Source organism: Perca flavescens, chromosome 17, assembly GCF_004354835.1.
Source record: "Perca flavescens isolate YP-PL-M2 chromosome 17, PFLA_1.0, whole genome shotgun sequence".
NCBI classification, from domain to species: Eukaryota; Metazoa; Chordata; class Actinopteri; order Perciformes; family Percidae; genus Perca; species Perca flavescens.
In genome coordinates this window covers 28767335-28786172 of record NC_041347.1, presented here as the reverse complement: position 1 = coordinate 28786172, position 18838 = coordinate 28767335, and the positions used below count along the sequence as shown (strand labels likewise).

At 40.2% G+C, this 18838-nt stretch overlaps 2 protein-coding genes across 3 annotated transcripts; one reads left to right on the top strand and one right to left on the bottom strand.

The window, feature by feature from the left end:
- Positions 1 to 1474: 1474 nt before the first annotated feature.
- On the bottom strand, positions 1475 to 12483 carry rbm45 (RNA binding motif protein 45). 2 transcript variants are annotated; one of them, XM_028603158.1, is made up of 12 exons: positions 12066 to 12483; positions 11104 to 11226; positions 10659 to 10785; positions 10286 to 10414; positions 9339 to 9404; positions 8793 to 9002; positions 8023 to 8152; positions 7174 to 7264; positions 6128 to 6285; positions 5406 to 5481; positions 2824 to 2962; positions 1475 to 2041 (listed from the first exon to the last, which is right to left on the bottom strand). In XM_028603158.1, exons 1-11 carry the CDS (start codon positions 12333 to 12335, stop codon positions 2846 to 2848), a joined length of 1497 nt encoding a protein of 498 aa, XP_028458959.1. In that variant the 5' UTR covers positions 12336 to 12483; the 3' UTR covers positions 1475 to 2041; positions 2824 to 2845. The 2 variants fall into 2 exon arrangements, with proteins under 2 accessions (XP_028458959.1, XP_028458960.1); XM_028603159.1 differs by lacking the exon at positions 9339 to 9404 and having other exon boundaries at positions 12066 to 12482.
- Positions 12484 to 14341: 1858 nt separating this feature from the next.
- LOC114571893 (cytochrome c) lies at positions 14342 to 18068 on the top strand. Its single transcript, XM_028603160.1, has 3 exons — positions 14342 to 14449; positions 15817 to 15991; positions 16738 to 18068. Exons 2-3 carry the CDS (start codon positions 15823 to 15825, stop codon positions 16881 to 16883), a joined length of 315 nt encoding a protein of 104 aa, XP_028458961.1. The 5' UTR covers positions 14342 to 14449; positions 15817 to 15822; the 3' UTR covers positions 16884 to 18068.
- Positions 18069 to 18838: the final 770 nt, after the last annotated feature.

Sequence of the window (18838 nt, the reverse complement as noted above, 5' to 3'; positions counted from 1 at the left end):
CCAAGCTTCTAAAATGTCAGCGCTATTTCTGTGACCAGACTGTGATAAAGCCCCAGCAGGGAAACCAAATTGTCCCATCGCCAGCCCAGAAATGTAAATAATGTTCTCATGAGTTGCCTCCTGAATAAAAGATTACTGTACATCCAGTGTGTCTCTTCTTAGATGATGCCAAGTCCCACATTATGACTTAGAAGTGTTTATTATTAAAAAGGTGCAGTAGGTAAGACTATACAACTGTTATATTTGCTGAAATGGACCCTATGTTCCAGTAGAACTACATGAAGCAGATCATAAAAAATTAATTATCTGGCTCCTGTGGCACCACCTACAGCCTGTAGTGCAATTTGCAAAAATCCACCGCTCCCTGTTCAGATGCACCAATCAGGGCCAGGGGGGGTGTCTAACTGCATGTCAATCACTGTTCACGCAGCGCATTCATTCTCCCTTGTTGGGGGAGGAGTTTAGGAGACAGTTTTGTGCTCTAGCAGAAAGGGGGGAGGGACTGAGAAGTTGTCAATGTTCAAATTTTTTGGCTAAGTCCTGGATCTTCCCTATCCTACCTACAGCACCTTTAAAGATACAGGGTCCCCGTAGGTCTGCGGTGTAGAGGCAGTTGCCCACTTAGTAATCCAGTTTTATTACCAGGGATGTTGAAATTCAGAGAATTAATTTAAATGCACTTTAATTCTAAAAATTGAAATGCTTTTAGGGTTGTTAATCGTGGCGTTCCTCTTCACAAAATGACTTCATGTCTGCTGCATCATGAGGGTAATTAAAGTACATACATATAAAAATAAAATTTAAGTGAACCATATACTGGAACTATGTATCACATATGTCACAGATTCATACCTACCAAGAGAGGCTTGTTAAGCAGCAGTTGCCAATATTCAGAACTACACCAATTTAAGATTAAAAATAAAAGCATTTTAATTCCAATATCCACAGTCCATCCTCACCCTCTTGCCCCATAGACAATTTGACCTTTATTTGGTCTCCACTTTAAAGAATGTATATATTAATTGTCATTTCACAAACACTTGCTGTGTTGGATAAACTTCCCATCTTCACAATTTGTTTCCCTTTTGTATACACAACCAATTTTCCCATTGATTTTTTAATTAACGTTTTTTCAAATGTACATTCACTTGTTGAATACATTCAAAATGTCGGCACAAGACAACAGGATTCACAAACAAATCCCACTGATTTAATGTAGCATCTCGATACTTGACTTTTATTTCACCACTATTCTGACATTTATTTAGCAAAAAGGAAGAAGATGAAATAAATCCAATAAGAGATAGAGTAAAACAGGAACAATTTCAGACAGAGAAATCAAATATTTAAACCTAGTTGTTTTTTGAACAATTTATTGTCCAGTTATTCATCAGGCAGCTACAGAAGAGACGAGCCAGACTGGATGGGGTGTTCAATGGATTTTTATTTTTACTGACAAAAAAAAAAAAAAAAAAAAAAAATTAATCTGATAAACACATTTGTACTAAGCTCAACATGGGTTGACATAAGATAAAAAAAAGGAAGGACCAGATCTAAAAAAAAAGAAAAACAACAAACATCTAGATCCAGCATAACAAATCCTGTTTTTTTAGCTTCCCGTCTACAGTTTTACCCCCCCAGAATAAAATGCTGCCAACACCTGAACTACAATGAGACTTGAGATTTTTATATTTTAAAAAATGTAAATTAAGTGTTTATTCGGTAGTCTGTTGATAAATCATGGTGTGCTACTGCTGTAGTTGTACATAGTCCAGTTAACAAAAATTATCTACTGTACTTCAAAAAAATAAAACATAAAAAGCATATAGCTTACCACAAACGCCACACACACTGTGCACGTTGTTGCTGCTTACAGACTGTACAGGATTAAGACTGTGCTGTAGGGGTGGATGCTAGCGTTTACTCGTTTGATCAGTGAGAGTCAGACAGGTGTCAAAAGGGTCGTGTCAAGAGAAGGGCTCGATGTCGGTCGGTCGGTCGGGTCAGGTCGGGTCAGGTGTCGTGTCATGACAACAGTCGCCTAGGGAACAAGAAGCTGCAGTGTTATTCACAGGAAGAGAGACAACTCACCTGTCATCACAAACTAAAAACACAGTTTTACAGAAAGAAGTTTGGAGGAGTGCAAGCGGAAGAAGCTCTCACAGAATACGTCTCTCCATTTCTGATGCTAAATTAGACTCCGATTGGTTGTTGAGGTTTAAGAACGTCTTTACTAGGTGGTCAGTTACCAAGTCCATCTGAGGCATAGGACACTGCAGCAATTAAAGACATGTCGACTTCATTTTTCCTAGGCAAGATTGGGAGCACCTTTTCTGCTCTGTGTAGCTTTCACAAACCATGTGTACAAAACATGATGCACACTTAACTCAAATGTACTCCTGCACTTTTTTTCTGCTGCTAAAATTATCTATCCATCAATCCTTCCTTCCTTCCGGTGAACCTAACAGTGCTCTGTTACAAGTCTACTTCTGTCCTGTCTTGTTGTCTGTCCCCTTGTCTGTCTTAAATGCTCTACTTTAATTAATTAATTAATTGCACTTCATGTATAGTCTATAATTTGTGTGCACTAAATGTAGCCTGTCTCGAATGTCGTTTTTATATATTTTAAATGTGTAACACCACTTGATCCATGGTGAAACGTTTCACTATATACCGTGTATATGGTTGAAATGACAATAAAACCCACTTGACTTGACAGGAAAGGTCTTACACAGAATACATTTAGGGTATAATACGTTGGACCCACCCAGTTGTTTGGTTATTCATAGGGCTGTTCCCTGCAGCAGAAAGCGCGGCACTTACCGCTCATTTCCGTCACGTGGTCCTAGTAGGTGCGAGGACGTTTATGAGATTCCTCCCTGGGAGGATCAGCCAGCATCACCTTCATCTTTACTCCATTGACTACCCGACCGTGGAGCGCTGCCAAGGCATCGTCTGCACACTGACAGAGAGAGACAGACACAAGTCTTAGGTCTTCCCCTGGTCCATTTTTCTACATCTATTCATCCATCCATCTTCATTTCCGTGAATCGCTTCCTCCAGACTGGATTTTTCCCAACCATTTTACTACACCTCCATCCCTGTTGCTATGCTAACATCAAATGCTACCCTTTTTTTTTTCCCCTATGTTAAAACCATTCTGGCAACTGGTTATAACGGCAATAATAAGAACTTTAAAATCTGAAAGAAACTATTAATCCAACACACACATAATCCTAAGAAAATCACCACGTGAGCAAAAACAAGAGACGGACCAATATCTACAGTGGGGGAAATAAGTATTTGACCCCTTGCTGATTTTGCAGGTTTGCCCACTTACAAAGAATGCAAAAATCTACAATTTTAATCATATGTACATTCTAACAGTGAAAGACAGAATCCCAAAGAAAATTCCAGAAAATCACATCATATGAATTTATTAAAATTGATAACCATCTGATGAGGAAAAACAGTTATTTGACCCCCTGGACAAACAGCAAGTATTCTGGCTCCTACAAGCCAGTTAGTCTTTCTTTAAGACACAGCCCCAATCCCAACCAATTATCTACATCAAATACACCTGCCTCACCTCGTTACCTGTATAAAAGACACCTGTCAACACCAAAACAACCAGCATCCAACATCACCACCATGGGCAAGACCAAAGAGCTTTCTACGGACATCAGGAACAAGATTGTTGATCTGCACAAGGCTGGGATGGGCTACAAGAGAATCTGAAAGCAACTTGGAGAGAAAAGATCAACTGTCGGTGCAGTTATCAGGAAATGGAAGAAGCACCACACCACCGCCAACCTCCCTCGGTCTGGGCCTCCACACAAGATCTTGCCTCGTGGGGTGTCCCTGATCATGCGAACGGTGAGGAATCATCCCAAAACCACAAGGGGGGGAACTGATGAATCAACTGAGGCAGCTGGGACCACAGTTACAAAAGAAACGGTTGGTAACACACTACGCCGTCATGGATTGAAATCCTGCAGCGCACGCAAGGTCCCCCTGCTCAAGAAGAAACATGTACAGGCCCGCATGAAGTTCGCCATTCACCACCTGGACGACTCAGAAGAGGCCTGGAAGAAGGTGATGTGGTCAGATGAGACCAAAATAGAACTTTTTGGCCTCAACTCGTCGTGTTTGGAGGGCAAAGAACACAGAGTACAACCCAAAGAACACCATCCCCACCGTCAAGCATGGTGGTGGCAACATCATGCTTTGGGGTGCTTTTCAGCCAAGGGGACGGGACAACTCCATCGTATTGAGGGGAGGATGGACGGGGCCATGTATCGTGGAATTCTGGACCGACATCTCCTTCCCTCAGTGAGAGAGCTGAAGATGGGTCGAGGATGGGTGTTTCAGCACGACAACGACCCTAAGCACACCGCCAAAGCAACAAAAGAGTGGCTGAAGAAGAAGCACATCAAGGTTCTGGAGTGGCCTAGCCAGTCTCCAGACCTGAATCCGATTGAAAATCTTTGGAGGGAGCTTAAAATTTGAGTTGCCAGGCGACAACCTCGGAACCTGAATGATTTGGAGGCTGTCTGCAGGGAGGAGTGGGCCAACATCCCTGCCGAAATGTGCACAAACCTTGTTACCAACTATAAAAACCGTTTGACATCTGTGCTGGCCAATAATGGCTTTTCTACAAAATATTAACATGCTGTTTGTCCAGGGGGTCAAATACTTGTTTTTCCTCATCAGATGGTTATCAATTTTAATAAATTCATATGATGTGATTTTCTGGAATTTTCTTTGGGATTCTGTCTTTCACTGTTAGAATGTACATATGATTAAAATTGTAGATTTTTGCATTCTTTGTAAGTGGGCAAACCTGCAAAATCAGCAAGGGGTCAAATACTTATTTCCCCCACTGTATATCGAATTTTCAGAGTTGCAGCCATGAAGCAGGTAACAAGAAACCGGCTGAAACCATTAATACCAACTGTCCAGAGATGGAAAGAAACAATGCATGAAATTTCAGAAATGGAGACAATAACCTACAGAATCAGAAATGAAGAATTTGAGTATGAAAGACGCTGGGATAAATGAACACAATATAAAGCCACAACTCCTATGTTTCTTATGTAAGAGTTTGGGAGTGTATGCATATATTGTATGTGTGTAAGTGTATAGGGGGTGCAGATGTATGTGTATATGCTTATACATAGATTTCCTTACTTTTTTTAATTTCTATTTTTATTTCGCTATGAGGGTTGCTTTTGTTATCATTATCATCAACATCATCACTGGGTGGACTACATAGATATGTACATACATATCCAAAAAAGGATATGATAATGGTACTGCTTTGTACGGAAATGGATGGTTAATTAAATGAAGGAATTGCAATAAAAAAATAAAAAAGTTTATCCTCCATCAGTTCTGAGTCTCACCTGTTTATCTGCATACTTCATGTATCCAACCTTCCTCCCAGGAACCAAATGGACCTCAATCAGGGAACCAAAGCGACTACAGAGAGACGGGAACATTTGTTAATGCCGATCATTGTCTGGAGCATCGTTTGGATAGCAACATTACTCGGCCATTTAGGAGCGTTTAGCTTGATGCTCTTATCCACACTCATTTGCAGCGACTGAGCTTAGAGTTGTGGGCTATTGAACCTTTGACCTTCTGGCTAATGGACCATTATTTTCACCATAAGCACACGGCACGGTTATAATTAAGTTAAAGTATGAGTCAATGAATGGGACATTTACTGAACAAGGACATTAAAATGGAGCCGTAATATCATTCAGTTCAAAAATAGATTAAATAAATCATTACTTGACCAATACAGCAAAGAACAGACCGAAACACAGGAATGGAATTGTAATGTAAAAGGTATTGTTGTATATTGTTGGAAGTTATTGTAAGACCTGAAAAACTGTATGCTGTAATTGCATATCTATTTGCTTTGTAATAATATGATTTTGTGAAACAGGGGCACGACCAAATAAGCTATTTGCTTCCGCCTGCTCCTTCTCGAACTAACCCTTTTATTTATTTAGGTTTTTGTTAAATTCTGATTGTTTGAATTTTATTTTGTGGTTTGGTTTTGTTTTGCAACATTGTTGATTGTTCGAGATAAGATAATGAAATGAAAAATGAAATTTACCAGAAAACGTCCTCCAGCACATCTGGGGGCAGTGGGGCGGGGCTGAAGACAACAAACAAGCGCTCTTTTGCCTTGCTGTCGGGGGGAGCGAGCTTCTTCAGAGGGGGCAGGTTGACGTCTGTCTGAACCCGGGGCATTGGGGCGACAGCAGGATAGCTCTGGAGGGTACCGGCAGACACGCCCAGGATCAGTGAGTCAACTCAGACATGTTTTATTTATTTTGTTTCACACATAACTCGGTTAGGTTAAATGTGTTTTATAATGTTGTGTAATTACAAACTTTTATTCCATTCATTATTTGACCTGTCAAATGCTATTGGTAGCAGAGGAGGCCTGGAGGGATAATAACCCAGAACAGTAATTGACCTCGAGTTGTTTTCTATGAAACATCTATGAAAATTAAATGTAGTCTCTATAATGACACCACAGCAAGAACAATTACTAAAAATGATGCAGTACTTTTCCAGATGATTACTTAAATTACTTACATAAATCAGACAAATATTCTGCTGAAAGTAAGTCTTTTTGCAGATGAAGAAAGTTGCACAAGCAGTATGTATGTATGTATGTATGTATTATTTTTTTTTTATCTCTACAGCACTGGTTCAATAAATGTCTAAAATTAAAAGACATTTCCTTTTCATCAATAAAAAAAAAAGAAAAGAAAAAAAGTCTTAAAAATAACTTATGAGTTAAAGCTGCAGTTGGTAGAATGTGCAAAACGGCAGAATTTGAAGTAAAGCAATTCCTTTTCCTGCAGCTCTCCCTCTCTTGTCACACGGACAATGCATGTGCAGAACAGCCAATGGGAACGCTCTCTCTTTCTGAAATGACTGTGATTGGCCAAAGTCTCCGTCACGGGCTAGATTATCTAATGGCTGACAACAGAGCCAAGAGGAGGTGCAGAAGTCTAGTTTTCTCTCAGACCAGCCAGTTAAAATATGCTGAAGATTGAGAGACACGGTGGCACCTACCACAGCCTTAATATAATTCATAATTAGTTACAGGGTGATATTGTAAATCAGGCGTTGGTTTTACGTACTTACAGGTTTCATTGCCTGACTGGGAGAATGTCCGTTCCACGCTGCAGACATCATCTGGGTTGCAACAAACTGCATGGCCATCCGACCTACAGGGCTACACACGAAAACAAGCGCTGAGCAAAGCTGTTTCAAGCGGATGTTCAATGGTTCACACTTAGCTTCACCTACTGATGAAGTTGTGTGGCCAAAATGACTTACAACTAGGCTCCATACAGAGATAAATGAAGACACTCCCTTACGCACATGACATTTCTGGTGACTAAAACACTGGTACTGGACAAATAAAAAAAACAGACTTTGTATCCTTATTTGTGTGTCTCCAAGATTATTTGTAGGGTAATTTTTAAACCTTATTGTGTACTTTAACTCAACATTTGTCTTGCACACTTGTAAATATGAACTCAATTTGACATTTGCATGACTCCATCAAGACCAGCTTTATGCCCTGGCTGCTTTCTAAAACGTGTTTTTAGCGCAATGGTTAACGTGGGGGGTTCCTCTACGTCGTAACTGTGTGGTGCCCACAACTTTTACTTCTTCAGAGTACGTACTTTGTTGTTTACTATATAAAAGATGTTAGCTCCTACCCGAACGCTGTGGCCCACAGGGGAAAATGGTCACATTCACCCATGAATATTTGGCAACAAATAAAACATGACCAAGAAGACACGCAGAGAAGGTTACTGTAAATCATCAGTGGAATTTTGGTCTCAATATTTTAAATTAATATTTTTACTTCAGAGGGCATTTCTGCTTCACATCTCCATTAACGTCTGACTTATTCTGCAGAGACATGGTCATGGTATTCAGTGTGTAAGAGGTATAAACACGCGTGTGTGTGTGTGTGTGTACCTGCTGCGGTCCTCTCCGTCGTCAACAAAATTGACTGCCAGTCTGTTGCCAGGTGGATATTCAAAGCCATTCAGCTTTTCCTTGGCGTAAACAGCTGATCCAAGATTACCGTAGCGAATCAAAGCGTGACCTGCAGCCAACAGGATCACTTTTAAGTTAAACAACATTAACGGCTGGAACACATCAACATTCACAGACTGCATGAGTTCCAAACTACAGTAAACTAACTTTACTTTTAAGTTAGTTTAGTATGTTCAAATTCATTTTTTGACCTGTCAGGACAACGTATTTAAGCTAGGACATGGTAGGGATTCATCAAAGAACACTTAGTTGATCATAGGCAACCAATGGACAACCAAATGTTAATAAATGACTGCTGACGATCGATTCTTGAGTCACCTATAAAGCCAATTCCTGTTTTTCAAACATGAGGATTAGCTTCATTCATTCATTTTATATCATCACAAATGTTAATACCTTCTGGTTTAGGTCTGTTAATCAGACTAAGAAAACAACTATAAAAGATTAAAAACGTGTAACAGTTATTTGTAAAATGTTTTCCATATCAAGGGAGGGTATGATCCAATTTTTTCATGCTGGATGTTTAAGTGTCCTCACGTGAAATACAGAACCACAGTCACATACTCCTGACAGATCAAATATGGTAAGTGAACTCTCTATCAAAGACACCTTCGTTTTGCTTTGATTCCAATGTACAGTATTATAGTGGCCAAATGAATAAAGCCCATGTGTTGGATTTAGTCACAGACCTTTGCTCAACCCATAAGAGTCTCTCTGCAGCTCACAGTATTCCATGCCAGGAATGATGTCAAAGAGAGAAAAAATCTGCTCCTGGGTGAGTGCGGCCCGTGTTGACATCATCAGGCACCGTGTGAAGTCCCCAGAGCGGTCCCCCGAGCGGTCCCCTGAGCGGTCCCCCGAGCGGTAGTCCATATTGACCGAGTAGTTGCCAGGGTCAACTGTAGAGGAACGAGGGACACCAGGGTCAATAACGGGACAGATACAACTGCAGTAAGTGATTCCCAAGTGTATTTACATTAAAAAGACCTTCAAGAAGAGACCAGGCTCAGGATTCATCACTTAATCCCCTATGTCCCTGTGGGACATAAGGCCACAATGAGGCCCCTAAATAACTCAGAACTCACTTGAACCTAAACTCATCAGCTTCGTGAATTTGTATTTTGGCACTAATGACTGACTTTCATTTCTAGTTGTTCATTCTTGATCTCACCAACAGAGTGTCTTAAGCCATTTTTAAAGAACATTTGTAGCCTGCATTGTTTATATCCATTTACTTGCTAGCCGTCTTCTTCCCTGCCTTTGCTGCTGCTTTGCTGTGTTTCTGGGGACATTACCGCCACCTGTAGATCAGTGGAATTATGTGAAATGATTGGCAGGAAAATGGGGACCCAATCATAAACACAGATAGCTCCACACTTATGCCGATGGTTAAAAAAAAAAAAAAAAAAAAAAAAACACTCCAACAGGGTCCCCCCGGAAATGCTATTAAGCCCGAGACACACCAAGCTGATAATCGGCCGTCTGACAGTCTGTCCGAGAGGCCTTCGTCCTTAATTTCGGCCGATTTGACATGTATAATCGGAAGGCGGGTACTGCCAGCAGTCGGACTCAAATGACTCATCCGATTGGTGGAGTGCTAACCAGGAGACGGGAGCGGGATGAGCGTGACTAGAGTCTCTCACCATCTGACGAAAATCTTTTAAACTGACCTTTGTTGATCTGAAATGAAGACAGATTCAGCAACTGCACGGCCTATTTCTCGCTTAAAATGTTTTCAGAAACACGTTTCGGTGAACTATTTTCGTAAAATATATGATCGTATTCTGAACGAGCTGCTATGACAGTCTGTCTTTGAATTTCTGGAGAAACCAGACCCACGTGGCGCTTTCGTCCAATCAGCTGCTGGTTTTCATTTTGGGGAGACAATACAGATTAGTGCCGCCTGCTGTTATGGAGACGCATTTTGTCTTGTCTCTTCGGTGTGTTCCGAGGCACTTTTTGGACAAACTCGGGGAGACTGATCAGTCCGACTGGCTTTTCTGCCGATGGTCGGCCGTCTGGTTGGTGTGTCACGACCTTTAAGTATGTAATTTGACAGCAGACACAAAATACAGGATTCAGTGCTCGGTCTAATGTCTTAACTGCTGGTCATGGGCTTGAAAGAACTATAAACTTACTAACCCCAAAATATACTGAATTGGGTTGTAAAACAACAGCTTACCCATAGGGAAGGCATAAGGGTTCATGGAGTCAGCGCCACCGCCCGCGTAATCACCTCTGGGTGCTCCCCCGGAGTAATCTTCTGATGCTGTAGTCTTGGTGCGAGGTTCAGCCAGGATGGCCCTGTAAGCTAACAAAAACCCATTATCATCATCATCAATGCCACAATTCTTTAAGACAAAAATGTCCACAGCAGTTCACAAAGTGTTAACAGTGAGAAGCTAGTATGGCTGGTAACACACTAAATACATTTTGTTAACTGTATGGTATTAAATCATTTAGGAGTATGTAGAAATGTAAAAAAAATGTATTCTCCCAGTAATTTTTCATGCAGCTACGTCTACCACCAGCACAATATTTTGACACCATCTTACTTTTGTCACAGTTCTCTATGGCGACAGCTGCTTGAGAGGGTTTGTAGTATCTCACGTAGCCCAGTCCTTTACTTTCGCCTGTAGCCTTATTCTTGATGATCACGCAATATTCAATATCACCATACTCCTGAACGAGAGACAGACAGACAAAGCCCGGGATAAATAGATTTGTATTCATTTTTGCCATATTCAACATGTGTGATTGCACATTATTTAAAATCTTGATTTACATAAAAAGGCAGCAAGAGATGGCAGTTATAGCCAACATTTATATATTAAAAAAAAAAAAAAAAAAAAAAAAAAAAAAAGTGTAGGCATATTCCAGAGAGCCTAAAATGAAAATGTATACTTTCATAAATCACATTAAATTGTAGTCTGAGTTGTATTTCACATACAGGCAATAGTAAAGACAGGAAAAGAAAGAAGAAATGGGTGTTGTGGTTACTTTAAATGTGTCTTTAAGATCCTCCTCCGAGAAGGTTTTGGGGATCATGACAAAGATCCTGGTCAGCTCCTCATCCTCAACGTCTCGGTGTCTTGTTGAAGACCGTGACTGGGCAATAAACACCTTTCACAACCAACCAGAGAAATAAAAAGGAAACGATTAGTAATTGTTTGGTTACAACTGCAGCCTGATAAACAAAAAAAGTCTGAAAAGATCTGAAAAATAAAGATTTAGAAATATAAAAATATCGTTCGGGTTACAGGTGTTGTATGGAACATTGTTGATGTTCGGTATCGTTCAAAAATCAATACCGGTGTTGTATAGAACTGTTCCTTCAGAGGCTGCAGCCCTTGAATTGGGACATAGCTAGCTGTAGACCTTTTTCCCGGCAGACATGTTGACATGTCATAGTAGGAAAAGCACAGGTGTATTCAAACCCATTAATGATGGCTGCATTCCACTTAGGAGAGACCCTGGTATTGTGCATGCTGACTCACTGGAATAGCTTACTGGGACACTTGATAGAATTGAGCCATCGTTAAGATTATCAATTTCAGCTGTGCTTTTCTTGCTATGACAAGTCAACATGTCTGCTGTGAAAAAGGTCCATACATAAACCAAATCCTAACCAACGGTCTCTTCCCTAGCCACAGAGGGGGTGCTACGCATCACGGTATTTTAACCGGTGTGTCGAAGTTGTCCCCCATTTCAACTAGTGAACGTGAAGCGCCCCTCTGTATAATTAATGTTATAGTTTCAGGTGAAGTTTATACAATACACCGGTATCGATGTATTTTTTTTTTAACAATGTAACGTTAACGTAGCTAGCTAGCTAGCTGACGTAACACTGGCTAACGTTAGCTAGTTTAGCACACAAGCAAGCTAACGTTAGTTACAAAATATATACGGAGAAACGCGTTGCTTCGGTCACCTAAAATCAGCGGTATAACCGTTAACGTTACCTTGATGGGTTTGGTCCCTTCCATCAGCACTTTGCCGTGCATTTCCTCCATTGCCAGACAGGCCTGCGACGACTTGGCGAACTTCACATAACAGATCCCTTTGGACTCCTTTGTTTGCTTGTCTTTGACGACCCAAATCCCATGGATGTCCCCGAACACAGAGAAACTTTCCCGAAGCTCATCTTCGGTTATGGACCGACTTGTGACCACGAACAGCCGGCTGTTGGGAGGGTCGTCGAGGTTTTCGGTTTGCTTAGGGTATTCCTCCATATTTGCTTCCTGACTGTGCCAGTAGCCGTTTGTGCTGCCTTCAAGTCCTCCTCGGAAATATCCTATCCTGCCCCTTCTTCTTCTTTATTGTTTATTGGGGGTTTGCAAACCAATTTAAGGGTGCACCGCCTCCAACTGGACTGTAGTGTGGACGAGAGCTAAATGCAGAAAAATAAATAAAAAAAGAAACTAGATTATTTTTACTAAATCAAATTTCTTTAGAAACGTAATACTATTGTGATATGCCTTGCCTGCTGTTTTTCGCAAAAGCCCTGACAGTGAAAGGTTGTGGTGGTTTGCCTTAGGTGAAAAGGTGGTCTTTAGTCTCTGGGTATTGTATGACTTGCAATGTATTAGTATGTGTTCAACAGTTCATGGCTGGTTACAGCTATGTGCATTTTCCAGTTGGATGTTTGCCTATTTTGTGTAATGAATAATTAAAAACTGTGGGACCAATTATCAGACGAGTAGGCTAATGATAGTTTCTTCCCTACGTTTCCTCCTTCTTCTTCTTCTTCTTTAGTTTCATTGGCGGGCTACATCTTTCTCTTTTTACAATTAACTTCCTACAACCACAAACCTCCTTTCACCACATGTTCAACAGTTTCCTTGCAGTAGCCTAACAAGTCAAGTTATTTCATGATAAATTAGAGACTTTGCTACGACATCACCTCCTTTAACCATTTAATCTTTAAATGTGTTGACCACGAGTTGCGTTACGAGTTTACGGTTATCCTGGCAAAGTGAAGTAAGTAAAATGTATAAATTCCCATAGTTGTGAAGCTGTCAGTAGAGCTGATAAGACCGCGAAGATAGTGATCGTTTACTGCCATCTACTGTACGGGAGGTTTAAAAATCACTCTCTTGTTCTCGGTTACTAAAGGACGAAAGGACCTTCTTTAAACTGTCTATACAAAGGACGCCTCAACAGCAGCTAGCTTTTGTAACTCATGTTAAAATAACTAACACATATTTCACTTGTGTAGGCCTATCTAAACAGTGGGCCAAGTTGCATGGTATTTTACAGTAAGTTACGGGAAAGAAAAATACTCATACAATACTATGATGATAAAGTAGGCCTATTCTGTATGTCTGTGTGAACAAAAACACATTATGAATGGGGGGCATCATAGCCCCACCAGGCTTGTAATACACTGGGGGAAACCCTGCCGAGGACACAGCTCAAGAAACACGTGTTTACCTTTCTGTAGTTTTATTTAATCATATTGAATTTCTTGCTTATGTCTTTTATAGTTAAGAACTTTGTGAAGTCTGCTCTAGAGAGGTGCTTTATGTATAAACGTGTACCTGCTATTACTGAAGTAGGCTACTTCACTTAAAAAAAAAAAATATTGGTGATATAGTTAAAATGTCTCCGTCTTTTAAAAGGTCAGTTAAAGGTAAGTGCTAGGCTACAGTTTTCTGTTTTAAGTTATGTTACGTGAAATGTGAATTAATAATGTCACAACTTATCCTATTCATATTAAAGATAATTTATCCACCCCTAAATATATGAAAGTGGGCTATATGAAAGCACCAAATACCCAATTTTTTTTTTTCAAATATTAGGCTATAGGATATTTCCCATACCCAAACTAAAATGACAGATACTTCAGTTTGTCCATAATCAAATTAAATAGATCGACATTTGAAGGCCTACTATATCTCCTAATAAGGCTACTCCACCAGGTGCCTTTTCCTCCACAATGGCAATACGTCAAGATGTGGGGAGCAGTACCAAAACACATTTATCGCTTCCTACTTTGTATCCTTGTCTAATCTTTTTCCAGACCATGCAGCGACGATTCGTCAACATTATATTTAAAATGTGTATTATGACTGTTTAATCAGTGTGTATTTGAGCTTCGTGTCCCCAAAACCAAACGATTTTCAAATAAGTGTAAAGATATAAAGTCGGGTAAGGAGGAAACCTCCGTTTGTACAAATGGAACTCGGCCGGATTTACCGTGAGGATTTCGCCTTCGCCCGGCACGTGATTGAACGATGACGTCAAAAGCCGGTGCCTCTAAATTGAAGTGACCTTCTTTGCGACCGCCAGAACTCGCTCACCGGCCGAGAGAAGCATCTTATAACCCCACATATTTAATCAAAAGGTAAATGTGTGTACTTTATATTACGCTGTTGGATTTGATATTTTGGATATTTATAATCATGCTAAAGCACAACAAGAGATGCTGGGCGATTTAGCCCTAAAGGAAGGGTTAACTTGATCAACCTTACGTTAGCCCTCCATTCAAGAGGAATGCGGTTATTTAATTGAACTAGCTAGCTAGCTATCGTTGGAAATATGTTTATTTAAGATCGTTCTTGTTGTTTCCTGGAGTCGGTAAAGGTGTAACGTTTGCTAATACTGCAGTGGATATCCGGACGCTGACTTTGAAGCACCCTTTACAGCCTGGGTGGGTGACACATCCCCCGGCTAACCTTACTACTAGCAGGCTAGCCAGGGCAAGCTAACGTTACCTTTTTTTTATAGCTTAGCTAGTTAACGTTAGCGGGTCCCTGACTAAAAAATGTGTGTTAGTACCACTTTAGCAGTCTATGGATGGAAGCTGCTTTCACTTTGCGCTGTATGTCCTTGATGGAAAGGATGTGCAGTGTGGCCCGCCATGTTAGAGAATGTCTGGGCTGTGGTACCTATTGCTAACTTTACCTTCTTTTACTTCGAAGGTACATGGTCTTGTATGGCCTATGGACCGTATAGACTAGCTAAGTAAATTACTGCTAGATGGTCTGTAACTGCTGTACAGACCATGCTGTTAACTAGTTATGCATGCACTGTAAAGCATTTCTCGTCAGCAAGTTGATTTGAGGCCAAAAAGGAAAGTGAAACACATTTTGGCATAACACCGGACACCGGTTAAGTCTAATGCCACAGTGTCATAAACCCAACTGTAGCTAAGTACATTTATGTTGGCTCCCCTTCGACAAGCTCGACACGTTAAAGCTAAACCCGTATTGCAGTATGCTGTTAAAACAAGCCTTCACAAGCCTGGCAGCTTTTCTTGTGAATTAATTCGTGCTTTGGTTGCCAGGGCGCTGAAGAATACATGCTATTAACAGTGATTTAACCGGAGCGGATGGAAGCTAGGCTAACGTGTCTTTTGAAGGGTGGTTTGGTGCCGTTTTCTGGGCAGGTTTCATGTGGGGATTTCCTTGAAATTACCTCGGCAGGGTGCCAAGTGCACACGGGGAATGTCATGACTTGTTTGCATAAAGAATGCTTTGCTATAAAGGTCTGATAAAGTTGTCCCCTTAAACGACCTTCACAAGATGGCGCCCGTCAGACTTGAGCAGTGAACGAGCCTCCTCTGCCATAATAACCATAGTCTATGAATAGAAACTGGGCAGTTGTATTTATGGATCTAAATTCACACGCATTACTATTTAAAATATCTCACACTATAATATGCACCTGACTCATTTTTCTTTTTTGTGCTTTCACTTTGTGTCTCTCCAGCCGACTATGGGTGACATCGCCAAAGGAAAGAAAGCTTTCGTCCAGAAGTGTGCTCAGTGCCACACAGTAGAGGAGGGGGGGAAGCACAAGGTAGGCCCTAACCTCTGGGGTCTGTTCGGACGCAAGACTGGGCAGGCACAGGGCTACTCGTACACAGACGCCAACAAGAGTAAAGGTCAGTTCACTAGTGGATAAATGAGACTTTGAATAACCCCTCTACGTTGGAATTGGATCAAGTAAAGAAGGGGGGATTTATTTTCTGAAGTTGGCATCAAGTTATTTAAAATGTTCTGTGTAATACTGGTACATAACTACAAACTGTGGGACCTCTTTAAAAAGGCAACTTCAATAGAGCCAGTGCAAAGCAGAGATAATTAGATGTAACATGTCTTAAAAATTCTTTTACATTTGAAAATTAATAAATTGTTGTTGTTTCATATATTTTAAAATGTAAGGGCTGCTTATTATATCGATTTAATCTCATTAGCTAATAAAACATTTTCTTAATCTGTATTTATAAAAAAAAAAAAAAGAAAGAAAGTTTAAAAGTCACACACACAAACGGCTCAAACATCAAGAATATTCAATTTACAACGATTATAAAACAAAATGCAGCAAATCCTCATATTTGAAAAGCTGTCTTTCTGGACTGTCTGTCCAGAAATGTCTTGACATTTTTGATTGCGGTATGACTCAAATTGTTAATCAGTTATTAAAATTGTTAATCTTTCTGTTAATAATCGTGTCGTCACTAGTAACCTTAGCGGTTTCTACTTAAGGCTTTAAAAGACTGCCTGTTGTAGGAACACGGATATCTGGTCTCTAATCCTTCAAGCCTGGAGGTCCGATCCCTTTTTAGTTAGTTTTCCTGATTAAATCATTTATCCTTCTTTTAATCACTGATCATCTGTCTTTTCCCAGGTATTGTGTGGAGTGAGGACACCTTGATGGAGTACCTGGAGAACCCCAAGAAGTACATTCCTGGAACCAAAATGATCTTCGCTGGCATCAAAAAGAAGGGCGAGCGCCAGGACCTCATTGCATACCTTAAATCGGCAACATCATGAACTAGTCATTAACGTTAGAATATTTAATGCTGTCTTATTGTATTTTATTTTTTGGCTTTCACATAATTACGGTTTTATGTTTAGTCATTTGCAATTATGGTTAATTTATGTTGTGTAAGGTTAGAAAAGTGGCACCCCTTGTTCACAGCTCGTGTCACTTCCTCTTTTAAAGGTCTGAGTGCAAGCAATTGTTCAAATGGCCAAACATAAAACTACAGTCTGTTTTTGTTTTCTGTACTTTGACTCTAATGAGGAGAAAACAACTAATCCCATTTTCAATTTTCTAGCTGTGATAAGTCTCCTGACCTGCCACTCATTCTGTTTTTCCATGGCAACATGTGTCTGGTACTTTCTGCTAGCAGAGCCATCCGCCATCAACCTCCATTTTTAAACTTATTACTAAAAAAAAGTAACCGAAAATGAGCTACATCAGAGTGAAACTGGGTGGAAGTCTTTGGATTTTTGGTGGTTAACTGGTGCTGAATCTCTTATCTACTCCCAAGCTTTCATGCCAACTGGAGTTTCCAGCCCAACCTTAGAGGAGTTGACGGTGTGAATTTTCGACACTCCCTGTCATCTGTTCTTATATATTGAAGATCAGAAACTACCACTTGCCATGAATGCTCTTTAAATTCCACACACTGAACATTTAGTCTACCGAAAGTCCGAAAAAATCCTGTTGCATACAAGAACTCCTAACAGAGCCGGATCCGTTTGGTAACGGAAGCAGCACCCACTGAGCTCCGGATTTTAACCCCCCTGGCAGTTATCAGACTCAATACATAATGATTATAATAAGTGTGCTTACCTGCCTAATCAGCTACGCATTTTGGGGTATAAATGTATGTATATTTACATGAATGCTTTCAAAACCACATACAATCACCATGCCAACAATGTTGTGGAGCTACTGTACTACAGTATGTAGAGGAAGTATCAAGGGCACCATCTAAAGTGAGGGAAGATTTTATGTTATTTACCTGGTTTCACAGGCCAGAAAGAGTTTTAACTTATTTTACTGTAATCTGACAGACTGCATCTGTAACATGTTCTGACGGGGCTACTTGCTGTCGACGTACACAGCAAAACACTGTATGCACATGAACAATATTATAATGCTACGTTGTGTGGTTGTGGACAGGATGGATAAAGGATCAATTAAAAGGAAACGTCCAGAAGTGTAAACGTGACTGCTTGTCTCTTCATTGCAAGAAGTTTTATTTCTTGTTTCTGTGTAACAGTGCTAAATGGTGAAATTCCGAACCTTATGTTAAAGTACTTGTGTTTTATTTTTTTAAGTAGGAGAGAGGAACAATGATCCCAAATGCTGAAAGAACATCAAGAAAATCACTGGTGAAATAATGTATTGGTTAAGAATAAGCACAAATGGTTGACATCCATACACATTTAATGCAATTATTTGTTACATTTATATTAACTTTTTATTAAAACCTTTTTTTTAGTCAAGACCAATTCTATAGTCTCTGCAGTGGTGCTGTATTGAAGTTTAATAGAGTTATTGTGGGAAAAGTTACTCTGAATGCTGAATATACTAATTAAATATTTATATTATTTTAAGTCCACCTTAAAATCACTTACAAGAATACAATTTGTCCTTCAGAGTCTTCTCTTTTGGCCAGTCCTGAGTCTCGCATTTTGAATATGAGATTTTCTTTTCAGTGGGGTGACTCAGATCGGATCCTTTGATGACTGTTTAAACAAGACTAGCCTGTTTGCCGTGCTAATTGTTTCCAGTGAACTTGTGACAGTGACGTTTTTCTGCCTCTTTATCATGTCTCAATGCAATCAGTGCAAAGTCCATTACCTCACTTCTGGCTGGCTCAGCACTTTTTGCTGCGGAGCCACACCTGTTTACACACTATATAATGTTATATAATCCTCTGCCGCCCATGAACTCTTTCTAGTAACCGAGCCAGCTGAGGGTCAGCTGAGTT

Excerpts from the sequence above, each read along its gene's own strand:
- rbm45 (XM_028603158.1), bottom strand. The coding sequence starts at position 12,335 with ATGGAGGAATACCCTAAGCAAACCGAAAACCTCGACGACCCTCCCAAC. Across the intron at positions 10,415-10,658 it reads CATAGAGAACTGTGACAAAA|CTTACAGGGCCATCCTGGCT; the intron begins GTAAGATGGTGT and ends GGTTTTTGTTAG. Across the intron at positions 2,963-5,405 it reads TGAAGTATGCAGATAAACAG|TGTGCAGACGATGCCTTGGC; the intron begins GTGAGACTCAGA and ends TCTCTCTGTCAG.
- LOC114571893 (XM_028603160.1), top strand. The coding sequence starts at position 15,823 with ATGGGTGACATCGCCAAAGGAAAGAAAGCTTTCGTCCAGAAGTGTGCT. Across the intron at positions 15,992-16,737 it reads AGACGCCAACAAGAGTAAAG|GTATTGTGTGGAGTGAGGAC; the intron begins GTCAGTTCACTA and ends GTCTTTTCCCAG.